The sequence below is a fragment of the Nematostella vectensis genome, chromosome 8 (genome assembly GCF_932526225.1).
Source record: "Nematostella vectensis chromosome 8, jaNemVect1.1, whole genome shotgun sequence".
Taxonomy (NCBI): domain Eukaryota; kingdom Metazoa; phylum Cnidaria; class Anthozoa; order Actiniaria; family Edwardsiidae; genus Nematostella; species Nematostella vectensis.
Window position 1 is genome coordinate 7,028,767 of NC_064041.1, and position 16,637 is coordinate 7,045,403.

Sequence of the window (16,637 nt, forward strand, 5' to 3'; positions counted from 1 at the left end):
TTGAGTTCTCTGATAAAAATCTTACCACCCCCGAAAAAGAGAAAGGGTATTTTTGTATGCCTTTGCAGTATCTCCACGGGACGTTTATTGTCGGAATTGGCTACAAAACAGAGTGATCTAGCTTATGCTTTATAGTTTTGTCTACAAATAGCACTTCTATTGAGAACCGAAAGTGGACCTTCGGCCGTTGTGTGGGGGGTGCGTTCGCACCCCCTGCACCCCCCTGGGTACGGGCCTGTGTAATCAGCTACGTTATCATGTAAGTTTTTATTCAGTTACATGAAACCGCACCTTTGTGTTACCATTCTGTGAAAATTGGATCCAGGCTACCCCGTCCAGACTTGTCGAAAGTGAATAGGAGTTTATTCCACGAAAAACTCCCGTTGTTCCGTGCAAGCCTTGAGTCTCAATCTACGAATGCATAAAATGCTCTTTTTAGGAATGTAAATCACGTGAATTCAGTCAACTCTCGCTATTTCGGACACCCTGCCTCAAGACTTTAATTTGGTGCCGGAAATGGCAATCTTGTTACTATGAGCACATTTTGATTCTTCTGCATTTTAGAACGCATCAGGACTAAAAGAGAAAAATGTTTCTGCTATCTGAGCCTCGGCATGTTCTCAGCATGTTCTCAGCAAATCTCAGGCTGGACGCTTTTATATAAAAAAATGTTCTTATAAAAAAAAGTGTAGCAATAATAAGGTTGTTACTAAGAGCACAATTTGATTCAACATTTTAGAGCGTATCAGGACTTAAAATAAGAAAAAAAACCCGGCTATCTGAGCATCAGCATGTTCTTAGCATGTTCTTAAAATTTGATAAAATCTTAGGCTGGAAATTTTTTATAAAAAAAGGTTCTTATAAAAAATAGTGTATTTAGTAAATAAACCCCTTCTGGCGGCTGGGATATCGGCGGATAATGTCCAAGGATGAGAAATGGTACGAAAAATAAACAGTTAGCCGAGAAGCTAAGCTTCGAAGGAAACTGTGAAATGTTGAGGACCATTTCTCATCCGCGGACCTTATCCGCCGATATCTCAGCGAGACAAAGAAGGGGTTTATTTATTTTTTATCCCAGTCACTACACTGGAAATGCGAAAAGTGTATTCTACGCGCGTTGACGTGCACTAGAATTTTTTGCCATTCGCGAAAGATAACAATCCATGCAACAAATTTTTTTCATTAGAGCAAAAACTACAAGCTCAAAACTTGCATTTTAACTGATGGATTTACGCCTAGACTATTTTCTTATTGTTCTGCTGAGAGCTGGAATAGAAATTGAAGCAAAAGTTTTCAATTTTGAAATGTCTTCTGCGCGCCCGCTGACGTGCACGGGAATGACGCCATGAGCGCGCGCTGTTGTGAAGTTCTTTGTCATAGATTTTTCTTTCCCGTTTCAGGATAAATTCTATCTAAAAAAATACATTTGATGATAGTTCTATAAAAGAAATGAAACATTCTTTCTGTGCCTTCATAGCGTTTTGAAAACCATGGTGTTTTTTTGAGGAGTTATTGAGCAGACGAAAAGCAAGTTTTGACTGCACAAAAATGTTCACAGGACAGATATCACTTTGCCTGGACGTTATCGACTGTTATTTGTCCTGTGAAAATGTGCACGTGACCCGTATTGACCAATGAGCGCGCGTGAAAATTCATCACTGAAATATAAAACGATATAATGTTGCGTATGTTCTTACATCGTAATGCCCAATAAGGCGCTACGTATATTTGTCAACATTTTTAGCCTAGGAGAATGTGAGGTGTTGTTGCATTCTCTACAGCACCATAATGACCTCAACTATCTGCCATGTCTTCGCAAGGTCAATCTGCAAAAAGACAGACGGATCACAGGTCAACGCGCACCACCCTCCACCGGCGTCTGACGTGTCGAGTCTCGCATGTTCTGGGCCATGCATGGCATCGAGGATGGACGGGGATGTAAACTGGGGGTCTGGGACGGCTGCCCGCGATGACACACCAATAGCAGAAGGTTCTAAAATAATGTAGAGGCCCTATGTTAGGTCTTAACTCGGCAAGCCTTAACACGTGTTTCCTTACTTCCCATCGGCTGGCCGGGAAAGCATTCCAGTAAAAATGGTATACCACCTCAATTCCGGTTTTCAAGTTTTAAAATATTGTTGATGTCCGAGTTATTAATTTAGTTACCTCCGCCGTGGCTTGTTTTAGCGTTACATGCGTACACCTCCAAACTATAGTTGTACTCAGAACTGGAAAGCGGCCTATAAGGGGGTAGAAGGACCCGGATATAACGACCCCTGGCAATGGTTTTCATCACTATGGCAACGTTCACGTAATCAGGACTGGTTCCTTGGAAAAGCTGCAAAAGGAAAAACAAATGAAATAGTAAGTCTAGCCCCGGGCGTTCTGATCTGTGATAGGTAGAGGTTCGGACGTTGCACAAGCTTGTCCCAGACCCCATGCTTCCTCACGGTCTATGTAGCATTGGCACAGGGGCGTAGCCAGGGGGGTAGCCTAGGGGGGCCGCCCCATCCCCCTTAAGCTGCGAAAAATACAGTAAATGTAAGAGACATTATTTAAAATACAGGAGAAAAAGCCTGAAAAGTCCCTTTTGGGCCCCCTCCTGTTAAAAATCCTGGCTATGCCGCTGGGCCAACCCTGTAAAAGCGCCAGTGACTAGACTGTATAATATCAAGAAAATTTAGCCAAAAAATTGTCGTTTTTTTTTTTTTGCCTAACGCGGTCATACCATATAAGGAGACTAATATATTCCTTATTTGGAAAAAAACTACTGATTATTTTTAAGGTTGCCGTACTGCAGGTGCTTCGTTAACTTTATGACTTGTAATCAAAAGGGAAAAACAGTGACTGTGACCATCTCTAGTCAATGGAGAAAGTATCTAAAAAACCTAAGATTCCTCGGTACCAGACCCCCAAAACTTTTTCTTCATAGTTAAGGGCTAACAGACAAAAATAATGATGGATCTTGACCGCCAAAAATCTACACCCATGTCACATTTGGGGACAAGCAGTCTTTTTTATAAAATATTTGATCTCGAGATCATTTTTTTCTATGTGGTAGGCGTAGTTGTACTTCCAATCATGTGACGTCATCGTGCGCAACCCGAGATAAATAAATGTGAAGTATTTCGGATCCGAGCGTGTAATTGTCTTATTTTGCGGTCGCTGAAAACCGGGCCGTAGCATGGTGTTGGGCACAGGGGGCACGTGCTACCCCTATATCTACCCCAAAGTTATATGGGAATAACCAGGAGGAGCGTGGCTGTGCCCCCCAACATTTTCTTAATGGTTCTGTATTGCCCACCCCCCACCCCCCACCCCTCCCAATCTTACGTGGCCTGCTACGGCTCTGGGAAAGCGCCTGACGCTCGAGTATGAGTGATATTACCGTGGGCAATTTATTATTCGGTGAAAGATTGGATAAAATCATTACAAGATCTACATCTGCGTAGAAACTTCTAACCCCCTGAAAAGAAGTCAGCCCCACAAATGCTTCGGTGTATTTAACAAAAGGTTAAATCACATTCTTACTTTTATTAGGAACTCAAAACATGCACAAAGTGCATTAAGAGTCATTGAGAGGACAGAAAAACAAAATTGTGTTGGAACTCATCCCAAAAGCAACTCTTATACTTAAGTATTTTAGCCCTGTGTAGTTAAAATGCAGGATTAGGGGAAGGAGGTGACTCCTAACGTTTAGGGTATAAACTCACTGCTATCCCTAAGGGGGTGTTCAAACTTTTCCCTCTTCTGCTTTCTTATGAATGTAGTCAGGACTGAAATTCAGGAAAACTGACAATGTGCTTGTTTTTTAGTTCTTGTGGGGCAGAAATCAGTGTGTGTATTTTCTCACCTTCCCTCCCTCTGTGAGATTTGGCAACTAGCCACCCCTTACTCTCCCTCCTTCCCAGAAATAAATATCTTAGTGCAGACCAGAAAACGATTATCCACTGGTTCTTCCCATTTACACAATCCTTCAATCTTTATATTTTTTTTAAAAAAAAAGAAAAAAACCATAAAATTTAAAATCATAAAAGTAACAAAAAAGGCTCTAAATGAAAATCCATATCCAAAACATCCAAAACAAGGGACAATTTATTTGGTTGCTTTACCATTCAATATCCTATATAGTACATACGCCTATTTCTAAAAACGCTGTCAGTGCAAACGGTTAACAAAAATGGCAGTTCTACAACCGAAAGAACCCATGGGTCCCAATTTATTTGGTCCAAATTCAGAAACATATAAATAAAACATGACCATTAAATGCAATTAATATATGGTTCTGACATATCGCCTGAGTTTATTGGCCAGCTTTATTTTTAAAAATAATAACTACATTTAAGCACATTTCTATTGTAGAACTGCCATTTGGCATAGGTGTATACATTATCAAATTAAATATCAACAGTTTCAATGGTGTTGTTGAGTCTGGATCTTTCAGCTGCAAAAACAACCTTATGACTTCTCAATGAGTCCTTGATTCCAGTAAGGATCAAGGACTGATCATTTGAACTAACAGACTTAATAAATGCATCAATCATGAAAAAGTCAGCACCACCATGTCCTCTTAGTCTTGTGCTTGCAGGTACAGTTTGATCAGGAAATATTTGGTCTCCTTTGCCGGTAGTGAAATCAAAGACTTCAATAGGGCCATGACTCGATCCATCCCACCTCAGTTCTCCTTTGGTCCCACAAATTCTGGTCTCTCGCCGCATGTCCTTGGTGAAAGCATTCATGGTGAAACTTGCAGTGGCTTCATTTTCAAACTCCATGTTTACAACTTGGTGGTCCACAACATCGTTGTCACATTCATAAACACATTTTCCATAAGGACCAGATTTCAATGTTTCTGTCAGTGCATGTCTATAACCTTTGGGATGATCCTCAACATCACAGACAACAGACATTGGCCAATGAGGGATTTCTCTAGGACTCAATCTATCAAGGTAGATTTTCTTAGCTGAATAGGGGCATAATCTCTCAACTTCTTCAGGACAAGAGAGACATGTTTGACCTGCTCCTTTCGGCTTCTGGTCTTGTCTAAAATGCTTTAAGCTTCCAAAACTTTGAATTTTGTTACACTTTCTGTCCCCCATCCAAAACATTATGAGATCGATATCATGACAAGACTTTGCCATCAATGAAAATGTTGATGTTTTTACATTTCTCCAATTACCTCTAACAAAACTGTGTGCAAAATGCCAGTAGAGGATATTTTCTCGATGATCAACAGTGACAACTTCCCCAATGTAACCTTGATCAATGATTTCTTTGATTTTCAAAACAGGTGGGAAATATCGGAGGACATGGCATACCGCAAGGATCACATTAGCCTTTTGACAAGCCATTGCAATTTCTTCACATTCCTTTTCTTCAACAGACATGGGCTTTTCAAGCAGAATATGATAGCCCCGGGAAGCAAATGAAACAGCAGGACCACAATGAAATTGATCCTGGGTGCATATAAATACACAATCTGCAATTCTAGTTCCCTTTGAAGACAATTTAACCCAATCATCCACGATCAATTCCTCATTGGTTAATCCTGACATTCGAGCAATTTTTTGTCTCCTTGACTTAATTGGGTCTGCAACTGCAACAATTTTTAATCGTTGAGGACATTCTAGAGCATAGCTTGAATAATTCTGGCCTCTGTTTCCACATCCTACCACAATGGCAGTAACTTGTCTTGTCTCAGATTCCATTGTCCCTCTTGTTACAGCTGTTGGTCAAGAAAAGGATTTCTATGTAATAATAGCAGTAATAAAATGCTTCTATATATCTCAAATGGCTTTCAAGAATAGACCCAATTTATGGAGAAATTTAGAAAGTTGAGATAATAGTCAGCAGGGCAAACTGCTGACAAACTGACTGACACAATGAAAGAGAGGCTTTGGGAGGTCAGATTTGTTTAAAGAAAGGTAATCATGCTACCATTTTATGCTCGCGCACTACTTCTAGTAACTCAAAGAATCCATTTCCATCGGCTAATTCCAGGAAGTAACTGTCCTTATTTCTACTTTCTACTTTCGACTTTAATCGTGCATGGTTATTTTAAAGTTTCCTTGCAAACAGACCCTATTTTTCGATGTATATAAAAACAAAGTGAGTGGTTGATCGGCATTCTTTAAAGCCGTCTTACTGATATTTGTAGCTTTTTTTCAAATTCCATCAGTGTGGCAGTAGATGGCAGTGGGTATAAAGCATAACAGAAAAACCTAAAATCAGCTGCGAATCCAGTCCCAAAAGGGGGGGGGGAGCAAGGGTTAAAAAAGGGAGGGCTGGATTCATTGTTCTTCCGTAGATTTCCCTATATTTCTTGTTATTTTTGAGCCAAATATCTGACCAAAGGGGAGGGGGGGGGGGGGCTGGGAACCGTTCGGCCCGCCCCTAGATCCGCCCCTGCAAAATAAAGGTTTTTTAAAAATCAAAACTTGTTCTCAAGTTGGCTAATTTTGTTTTGGTAGCCACAAGACAAATTTTATTGACAAGATTTCAACATTATAGGAACATCTTATAGGAACGTCTTTAAAATGGTGTTGTAATGGTTGCTGATGTAAAAGTATAAAAAAGAGAGAGAATAAGAGATCAGGGTTTGACTCGATATTCAATAAGGGATTTGAATTGGTTCCAAAAATCATCAAGTATCAGCGGACCATTGTTCACTTCTTGATGCTAGAAGGCGAAAGAAGAAGAAGAGCAGCCTTTTGTCGACGGTGAAGCGGAAACAAAGAGCAGTCGTTGGTTAAAACTTACCCAAAGCCGAGAATGACAGCCTGATAATCCAGCTTCGGGAGGAAGAAAAATTGCCAACTGTTTCTTCCTCGTGCCCAGGCGCTTGACCGAGCCAAGCATTCTCGCAAAAAGGCCATGGAAAGGACAAAAGAAAAAAAAACGCGCCGTCTTCTGTTGTAGCCACCAAGCTCTCTATTTGTCTCTATTGATATATTAAGGTGAACAATATACGAAATACGTGAAAATAATTAAAAAAAAAAGAAACATCTTAGTTTAGAATTTCCATCTCAACGGTATTAAAACGAAGTCAATGGTAGGAAACTGATTTGGATCATCGGTCACGTTTCGTCCTTAAATCCACACTTTTTTATCGTAAATCTCGCTCAAATCACGCTGACATTCTGTTATTGGCTGCTCATCATCATCATCATCATCATCATCATCATCATCATCATCATCATCATCATCATACGAAGAAACCGTTGTCGTTTTAGGAGTCTGGTACCGAGGAATTTTAGTTTCTCTTTAGAGGCCTTCTCCATTCATTATAATGGTTACAGTCACTGTTTTTCTCTTCTGGATACAATTCACAAAGTTTGCGAACCACCTGCGGTGCAGCAGCCTTAAAAATGACAAGAATCGTGCAGGTTTTCCAAATAAGGAATATATTAGTTTCCTTATATGGAAGTGACCGCGTCTGGGAAAAACGACAATTTTTGGCTAAATTTTCTTGATATGCATCATCATCATCATCATCGTCATCGTCATTATTATTATGATTATTGTTGTAGTTGTTCTTGTTCTTGTTGTTGTTATTATTATTATTATCAGCATATTATTTTGAAGATTCTTTTTAATGAGAAATGACACACTTCTTGGTCACCAAGGGGGGTTGCGCGCGCACCCTGCGCACGCACGCGCCTGCTTCATGGCAACTTCTAGCTAGCCTAGCAAATCAGTGTATAATTACATATCTTTTGCTGTCGTGTTATAAACAATTTGACAGCAAACTCAAGAATATGTGAATACGCGCTATTCCCGAACCTTGGCGGTCGCGATACAAACGAATTTTAGCGTTATACTAATATCGACATATCACCTCCGTTTTCTGAGACTTCTCTCGCAGCTTCCAGGAGAACCCATTTTTGCTGACAGATATTTTTGGTGCACTGCTTGGAATAGTGTTATCCTTTGGCACACCGCTTAGCACGGCCTGAAAAAAAGAAAATGGCTACTTTTATTAAATATAAACCATTTGAAAGTCCAGGTGAGTACCGTTAGTTGTTGATTGTTTATCGGTTTTGAGTTTTGGTTGTTTAATATTTTCAGCATCAAAACGAAAGAGGCCCTGGGAACGAGATGGTCAGTCTGTAGGTCGGTATGCTATCGGTTTGTCTGTAGGTCGGTTTGTTTCAGGTAATTCGGTTTTTATAGGGCCAGTTTGGTTGCACTCGGTCATTTCCGGTTTTGGACTGTTCGGTTTGTAGATTTGTTGGTTAGATACAATACAATAATCTTTGAATAGTCTTTATTCTAAAAGGGCTGGCACATTATATAATCAAATCGTTTTTTTTTTTCTTACCAAAGGCTCATGGACTGGACGGTTTATAGATTGTTTAGTCATCTGACTGTTTGGTTATACAGGTCACCTTGTAAAAGGTCGGTTTTCTGGTTTGATAGATAGCCATATTACTTGGCATATGAAATATATGACAAAGACCTGATATACTCTGGAATCACATTCAAAATCTGAAATGGCTCTTGCCATAAGAAAATGGTTCTTTCCATAAGAACATGGCTCGTGGCTCTTGCCATAAGATGTGGCTCTTACCATATGAACCTCTCTGATCATTCTTAGGTCCAGCTGTACATAGTTTTGTGACATCAAGAGCGTAGAGCTGATGTGCTTCAATAACGTCAACGGTACCCACCCAGGGGTGCTATGTAACCTCGCCATGTGTGCCGACGTGTTAGGCAGCAATGATGTCACAGTTATTTGACTATCTTTGATTTTTCCGCTCTCCATTCCGAGTGCTTCGAAGTCATTACAACCTGAATAAAAACAGGATTTTAACCCTATTCAGACCGGGGGGGGGGCTTTTGAGGCCCCCAGCACCTTTGATCTGTAATAATTTTTGAACTAGTAGAGCTAGAGCATTGAAATTTGATGACTTTTTCTAAAATTTATCTGGGATCAGTTTGGTGTAAACCAAAATTTTGATATGTGTACCCTGGTAACCATAGCAACCAAGTTTTGAGGTTTAATGAAAATTAGGCGAAACGCTTTAAGTCGTTAAGATCAACTATACATACGACGTGCTCAACGTAAATCCATGTCATATAAACGTTTTATAACAAGTTTTGAAAAAACAATAAAAATGTACGTCTCTATTTTAGGGAGAGAGGGGCGGTGGTTTTTTGTCAATTGACACGAAGATTGAATATTGTCAAAAAGCTTTATATTTTGCCACCCAGTTTTATTGATTAAAATAAAAAAAACTTTCATTAAATCCAAGATGGTGGGTCCAAGATGGCGGATGCTGATGTCACATAATTATAAAAATCGCTGGGTTTTTTAACTAACATCTAAATTTGGCAAAATCTTTTTCAAATTCCTCTATGTTAAATAAAAAAAGTAGAAAAAACATTTTTGGGAAAGATTTAAATTATTACTTTAATTAAGAGTCCAGGTGCAAACTTATGCTATATTAAAGGTACCATGCCAATCATAATAATATATGTCTACTATAATATATGTCTACTATTATGTCATCGTAATATATGTCTACTGCAAGATAATAAGATTATCGAAAAAAGACATGCAGAAATACACATCTTAAAAAAAACAGAAATATTGCCCGTTTCTGCTCACTTAAGTGACGTCATCGTCATTTTTTAAGAATATCGGTCGCTTTTTGAACTGATTAGGAAAGGTTTCGAAAGATAGGCTATTTATAACCATATGTCCTTAAATGACACGTTATCATGACGTGATATTGTGGTGCTATGGCAACACCATATATCATTTTGTTCCTCTTTGTCAGATAATGATTCTTTGAAAATTTGGTCATAATAGCTCCAATGGTTCAAAAATTACGGATGGGGGCAAAAGAGCCCCCCCCGGTCAGAGGAAGCCTCAAAAAGCCCGGTCTGACTAGGATTTATAGAAAAAAAAGTTCGATTTCGAAGATTGCCAAACGAGGCATAAAGGCCAGTTGCCCTTAACCTGATCCTCTCATGGTCGCCAAAAAGTGGATCATATTTATTAAGAGTTGTCAAAAATACTATCCTTTTTTCCGTATGATCTATCCGAAGTTATGAATATAGGCCCATCAGCCACCCCTTTCTAGAAGTCCTGCGAAGCATCCTCGGGGACCCAGGGCGTCGCGGAGGTCGGGCACACAGGGAGCGCGCGAGAAAGAAAGAGGATTTTTCTATCTCGCACGCTCCCTGTGTGCCCGACCTCCGCGACGCCCTGGGTCCCCGAGGATGTTGTGAAAGGTAAACAATAAAAACACTTTCAACCTGCAGGCTAGCTTCCCTACCAGGTGCGTAGAATGCAAGCTGGACCAAACGTCGGATTGTGCTCTCTCCGGCGCATATATCACGTGATCGATAAACCAATGCGACGTCAGAAGTGACGAAGTAAAACTTGTTCTTTGGAGAAATCGCCGGATCGATAGTCACATTGAGCCGTACATCCAGCTGGTCAGCAGTTGTAACACCTGAAATCTTATTTATGCATCACAAATAATTTAATTTTGTAATATTTTGTTGAAGGAACACACGTCATTACAAAAGTAAAAAAAATGGAGATCTAAGAGCTGACTTTGCGGCACCAGCTTCTCCCCCTTTTCCCCCCTTAACCAGGCGTTGACCTCGTCCATTGTGTTTCTGTCCTCTTCGAACGGCCGTGCTGAGGACTTTTGATTTAAGTTATTCCTACATCAATTTGGAATGCTGGACGTAAATGAAATGGTAAAAATAGTGACAGGATAACAGACGAAAAAAATAAAAAAAAATATATAATAATTCAATAATACCTTGATAGTCACTTTGTTGGCGTTGTGTTCGACCAGGTCAGGTGACTTCGTCGCTGGCTGTGATTGGCTAGACTTATACAATAGCGACGATGGAAGGTTCCATTCAATTGAACCCACACTAATATTGAAATCATGGGGTGCCAATTCTGATCGTAAGATGACATGTTGACTGCAAGGTGAGAAGTTGATAGTGATAAGGCTAGTGGACGCGCTCTTTGTTGTCTGATGTAGTTTGCTGTTGTCATAGCTGCTATTGTTGTTGTCATAGCTGCTATTTTTATTGTTGTTGTTGCTGTTATATTTCAGTTTTTGAACCGTTGTTATTGTTAATGTTCAAATAAAACAATACGTTTATTCACACCTTTTGCAGTCGCATTATCGACTGATGAATTAAAGGCGGGTTCAAAAAAGGCTAATATGTAATTCATGACATTCTTAATGAGGATAGATGCTCGCATTTAGGCAAGGTTAGACTCACAACGCAGGGCAGCGTCTCAGAGCTCTAGAGCTATGAGTACGTGACCTGTGCCGGCGCGCGTGGTACTGCGGTATGCCTTCGAAGGGTAGCTTTGCGCCGAGCGGCAAATCCTCTGATCAACCGCTGTTTGGTGCCAAGACGTGGGAAGCTATTTTTTCGTCCAATTTCTGGTTTTTCTTCGGCGGTATGGCGGACAGGCCTTCGAGCGAATTCATGGAAGCTATCCGGGAGGTGATGAGGGATAAGATTCGCTCTTTTGTCCAGTTGCCGGCGACGAGCAGTGAAAAAACAACATCAAGTCAAGGACGAGATGAAAACGGGTTCGGCAGGGATTTTCCTCCGGCGTCAGGTGGAGCTGTGCCGTGGTCGAGGCCGCGTAAGTGTGGGGTCACGGATGGCTTCGAGGCCATGTACTGTTCCGATCATATAACGAGGCGGTGGTCGCGTTACTCAACTCCCGCACGTCGAAAGCACCTGAGTTGATGCATCTGTTGCACCGTCTTCTCTTTGCAGCAGCAAGGTTCAATTTTTTCTTTTCCTCCGTTCATATCCCGGGCTGCAACAATCATATTGCTGACTCATTGTCCCGTTTTTGTTACCATGAGTTCAGGCGAGTGGCCCTGTACGCGGAGTGCCATCCGAATCCAATTCCACCCCCAACTGCTTCGTGAGCTGATAACTCGTCACTAGAGCTCCGCTGCAGGACGTACCTGGGAGGCTAAGACCGTCCACGGGGCGTACTTACGCGTCCGCTCAACGTAAATTGATGACATTTTGTCAGCAACTCGGAAGGCTTCACTCGACAGGTTCCCCATGCCCGGTAGAAGAGTGGACACTCTTCCTATTCGTAACTCATCCATTAAAGTTTATCTATCTGCGGTGCGCTCGATACACATCAAATCTGGACATGCGGACCCTCTTGCAAATTGCGAACGGCTACAGCGTGTAGTGCGGGGGGGGGGGGGGGGGGGAATTATGCGCTCGCAGGGTCCCTCTGGCTCACCACAGCGCTTGCCGGTATCCTACGACATCATGTTAGTGATCTTTCTTTCCTTAGACCTGGCTCTCCTTCCTTGATCATGCCATGTTCTGGGCGGCGTGTAATCTGACTTTCTTTGATTTTCTAAGATCGGCATCGTTCACGGTCCCCAATGCGAAAAGCTTTAGTCCGGCGCTCCATCTTCAGTTGTCCGACTTGGCTTTTGACGAACGCTCTAACCCCTCTTGTGTGAGGGTGTGGATTAAAGCTTCTAAGACGGATCCCTTCCGCAAGGGCTGTTATATGCTCATCGGCCGGGGTACTTACCCGCTGTGTGCTGTCGGCGCTATCTCGACTTATATAATCCGTAGTGGGGTTATTTAGGGCCCTCTCTTTCAGTTCCAGGATGGCCGACCCTTAACACGTGCAAAGCTCTCGTCATGGCTGCGCTCGATAGTCGCGGCAGCTGGTTTTCCAGGAAATTTATCCAGCGGCCCAGAATGGGATCCCGGATCATTTGATCATGACTTTGGGACGGTGAAGAAATGGGGGGTACCAATTTTATATACGCACTCCGGCCAGTGCTCTAGTTGGGGTGTCACGCTCTAACCTCTCTTGTGTGAGGTTGTGGATAAAAGCATCCAATACGGATCCCTTTTGGAAGGGCTGCTATATCCTCATCGGCCGGGGTACTTACCCGCTTTGTGCTGTCGGCGCAATCTCGACTTATATAATCCGTAGTGGGGTTATTTAGGGCCCTCTCTTTCAGTTCCAGGATGGCCAACCGTTAACACGTGCAAAGTAGGATGTTTGTAAAGCATTGAGATTTTTATAATGCTATATTAAATTATTATTATTATTATTATTATTATTATTATTATTATTATTATTATTATTATTATTATTATTATTATTATTATTATTATTATTATTATTATTATTATTATTATTATTATTATTATTATTATTATTATTATTATTATTATTATTATTATTAAAGCTGACGTCATGGCTGCGCTCGATAGTCGCGGCAGCTGGTTTTCCAGAAAATTTATCCAGCGGCCCAAAATGTAATTACGGATCATTTGATCCAGACTTTGGGATGTTGGGGAAGTGGGACGTATCAATTGCATATTCGCACTCCAGCCAGCGCTCTGGTTGTGATGACGCGCGTCTGCTGTGTATCGGCAGAATAGTACTGCAGCTAGCACAACTTTGTAATCGTGTAGGGCTATTAAGGAGACTCGATACAGTTTCCCGAATCTCCAACCATCCTGTCAATAACAACTCGTATCTTCTGCTACAGTGATCGGATCATCAAATTATTTGGCCATGCTATGTAGCTAGGGATGAATTTTATAAAAATGTAACATGTGTTTACATTCCTGTTTCTATGGCAACGAAACGGCGAACACGTTAAATTCACTATTCGCGAAGTGCTGTTCGCTACAGGGAAATTTTTAATAAATAAGCTATCGGATATTGTCTATCAGACCTTGGTCGACACTTAGAGGAAGATTTATCAAAATCTATGAAGAGGAATTCCAAGAAATTAGCGTATTTATATTTTACAGTCACTGTTGTTTACCTACTTTGAAATTCGCCCCTGAAAAAAATCAATTCGCGGGCAAGCATTTTTTACCATTGTTATTTAGCTACCTCTTATTTCTTATAACATACCAAAAATGAAAGCAATCGGTTTTGTTGATCGTAAGTTTTAGGGGCCATTCCTGGTACTATATTATACTTTCAAAGTGAAGAAATTAAACTTTTTAAACTTTGAAATTAAAATTTTTCGTCGTTTTTGTAGAATAAAATTAATATATTGAGAAACATTCGGGTTAACTTTGAGTTCCGTTGAAGGGCTGTAAGTAAGCGATTAGATTTGTTGAAAATGGGCGTTTCAAGTTGTACTTTTCGCATTCTTTCCGTGCTAATCATTGCACAGAGACTTCTCTTCCTTACGCGGCTAGCGTTACCTGCCTTCCTCTTTTTTCCTCTAGTATTATTCAAAGCATATTTTAAACGGAAATAGCTTTAACTATTCAAGTAAAGAAGAAAAAGATTTGATAAATGACTATTCGGAAGTTCAGAACAGCCAGCCATGGAAGATTAGCATGTGAAGAAATTGTTTCTAGCGTTGTGATTATTATAATCCTGTTGTCGATATCCTTAATTATGTTGTTTTTATATTATATTTTGTTGTTCAGGCGCGGACATCCTCTCCCCCTTCACCATATCCTGGGTAAGGACCTGATAATGTTGTTGTTGTTGTGGGCGCTGTTATCTTGATAACTATTGCTGTTTTCTAATTTATTTATTTATTTATTTATTTATTTATTTATTTACTTATTTATTTATTTGTTTGTTTGTTTGTTTGTTTGTTTGTTTGTTTATTCATTCATTCATTATATTGTTCGTTTGTTTGTTTATTTATTTATTCAACAAGACAATCGCAAGGGCGATTGATATATAATAATAACCGTTAATGGTAATAAAACAAAGTCGAAAAATTAACCATAACCGTAAAAACACATTTTTAACCGTTAAACGTATAACGCCCTATTTCTTAACCGTAAATCGGGTAACCCTATGAGACCCCGATATTATCAAGGCAGAGCATCGCAACTTTTTGTATACAGAATGGAAATGTCGGGAAAGCCATCACGCCTAACTCACCCTGAAAATAACGGCTGAGAGCTGATGACGGAGTGTTTGACGTGTACAAATGACGCAAAGACTGGTGGGAACGACGAAGAGATTATCTGAGGAACACAATTTTCAGCAAAGTCTTAGAATAGTGGTTTCCATAAACATGCCAGCGAGAAAAGTTTGATAATAGAAATGTGGAAGTCAAGCTGGCACAAATGACTGAAATAGAACTAAGGCATCAGAGTGGTGCTACTAATTTATTGTTCCAGTCGATTCCAAAATTTTCACCTCTGTTAGCAGCCGATTTTAGTCAGTGTCACGCACGCTTTTTCACGTGCAAGATTACGGATAGCTTTGCCAACTAAAAGCCTTTAAAATACAAATGTAAATATTTTTTCCGAAAATGTATAAAACTTATTCTTGATGCTAGTTCTACAGGAGACTTTTGCCCTAGGTTGATCAAAGGGATTAAAAAATGATTAAATTAACTTTTGGCATGGGTATGTTCGATCGCAAATGCTTTATGATTCTATAAGTAATTAAAAAATAGGGGGCCTATGTTGTGTCTATGTCGATCATGATCATGTTTAAATTGGCACAGAGATTGGACAACCTAAAGGCTGGTTCACACTAGCGACATAACGACATAACATCGCGCCCTTATGTCCTTATATAACGACATTGACATAACGACATAAGAAAAAAAACATGTTATTTCTCCTATGTCGTTATGTGTCTGTCGTTATGTCATTATTATGAACCATTCACAGTTTAAACATAGGAAAAAAGAGTGTCCGTTATGTCGTTATGTCGCTAGTGTGAACCAGCCCTATGTGGCTCGACAAGATCTCGCCATATCAGTACAACATAAAGCAGCACATGACAAAAATCATGTACCAAGATAATGTCCATGATTGTACAAAGGTTAAGTCTATAGCTTTGGATTTTAAAGTTAAATCGGTTCATTTGTTTTTTTTCAATTTGCCCATTTCACAAAACGAAACTATGGGCCTTAACAATCCCCTGGGTTTGAAGCTAGAACGGGCGTGAGGGGTCCACGAAAACCGCAGACAGCCGCACAGAAAATTTTAGAAAAAAAACGTATCAGAGTTGTGCGAAAAACCGGAAACCGCACCAAAATGATACCAAGACTGAAAGACTGCATTGATTTAAAGACAAACCCGCAACACCTCATACACTTACTCAAGCTGAGTAAGAAAAATAATCAGAATTATTGTATCTGACATAAGAAAGAAGATCAAAGATGAAATTTTTACCTGTCAAAGTCACTTTAAGGGATCATTTTAAACTTTTAATTATTGGAAAAACAAACTTTTTTAAACGGAAGATTGTTATTTTTTTGGTCAGTTTATTCTATGGGAAAGAGGAAGGAGAGAGCGGATACATTTTGCACAATGACAGGTTCTCCAATAGGGTTCTGGATCTCGGATCCTAGTCTGTGGATTCCGGATTCCATGTCGGTTTTTTTCCGTTGATTCCGGACTCCATTTTTGTTATCACGGATTCTTGTATTCCGGATTCCAGCTTGGATTCCGGATCCTAGTGTGTGGATTCAGGATTCCAGTAGCATGGAGTCTCATTTTTTCATGGATTCCGGATTACCTGTCATGGGGCGGTACATTCCTTTTGCCTTTGGTTATGATTTGATAAGGAAAATATTCTATAGGCCAATATGCATTACAGACGAGGTGATGTATTAGTGCTAAAAGATTAATCTTACCGCCAA

At 40.2% G+C, this 16,637-nt stretch overlaps 2 protein-coding genes across 2 annotated transcripts in view; both read right to left on the minus strand.

The window, feature by feature from the left end:
• Nucleotides 1–12,208, minus strand: part of LOC116619775 — an 18,172-nt gene extending 5,964 nt beyond the window's left edge. Inside the window, exons 1-7 of the mRNA XM_032384915.2 lie at nucleotides 10,782–12,208; nucleotides 10,284–10,470; nucleotides 8,570–8,790; nucleotides 7,838–7,951; nucleotides 2,167–2,338; nucleotides 1,794–1,993; nucleotides 292–411 (exon numbers count right to left, since the gene is read on the minus strand). Coding sequence (XP_032240806.2) covers nucleotides 292–411; nucleotides 1,794–1,993; nucleotides 2,167–2,338; nucleotides 7,838–7,951; nucleotides 8,570–8,764 — 801 coding nt within the window. The 5' untranslated portion in view covers nucleotides 8,765–8,790; nucleotides 10,284–10,470; nucleotides 10,782–12,208. The remainder of the gene's footprint in view (nucleotides 1–291; nucleotides 412–1,793; nucleotides 1,994–2,166; nucleotides 2,339–7,837; nucleotides 7,952–8,569; nucleotides 8,791–10,283; nucleotides 10,471–10,781) is intronic.
• LOC5515219 lies at nucleotides 4,078–7,081 on the minus strand. Its single transcript, XM_032384878.2, has 2 exons — nucleotides 6,760–7,081; nucleotides 4,078–5,725 (listed from the first exon to the last, which is right to left on the minus strand). Exon 2 carries the CDS (start codon nucleotides 5,706–5,708, stop codon nucleotides 4,398–4,400), a length of 1,311 nt encoding a protein of 436 aa, XP_032240769.2. The 5' UTR covers nucleotides 5,709–5,725; nucleotides 6,760–7,081; the 3' UTR covers nucleotides 4,078–4,397.
• Nucleotides 12,209–16,637: the final 4,429 nt, after the last annotated feature.

Excerpts from the sequence above, each read along its gene's own strand:
- LOC5515219 (XM_032384878.2), bottom strand. The coding sequence starts at position 5,708 with ATGGAATCTGAGACAAGACAAGTTACTGCCATTGTGGTAGGATGTGGA.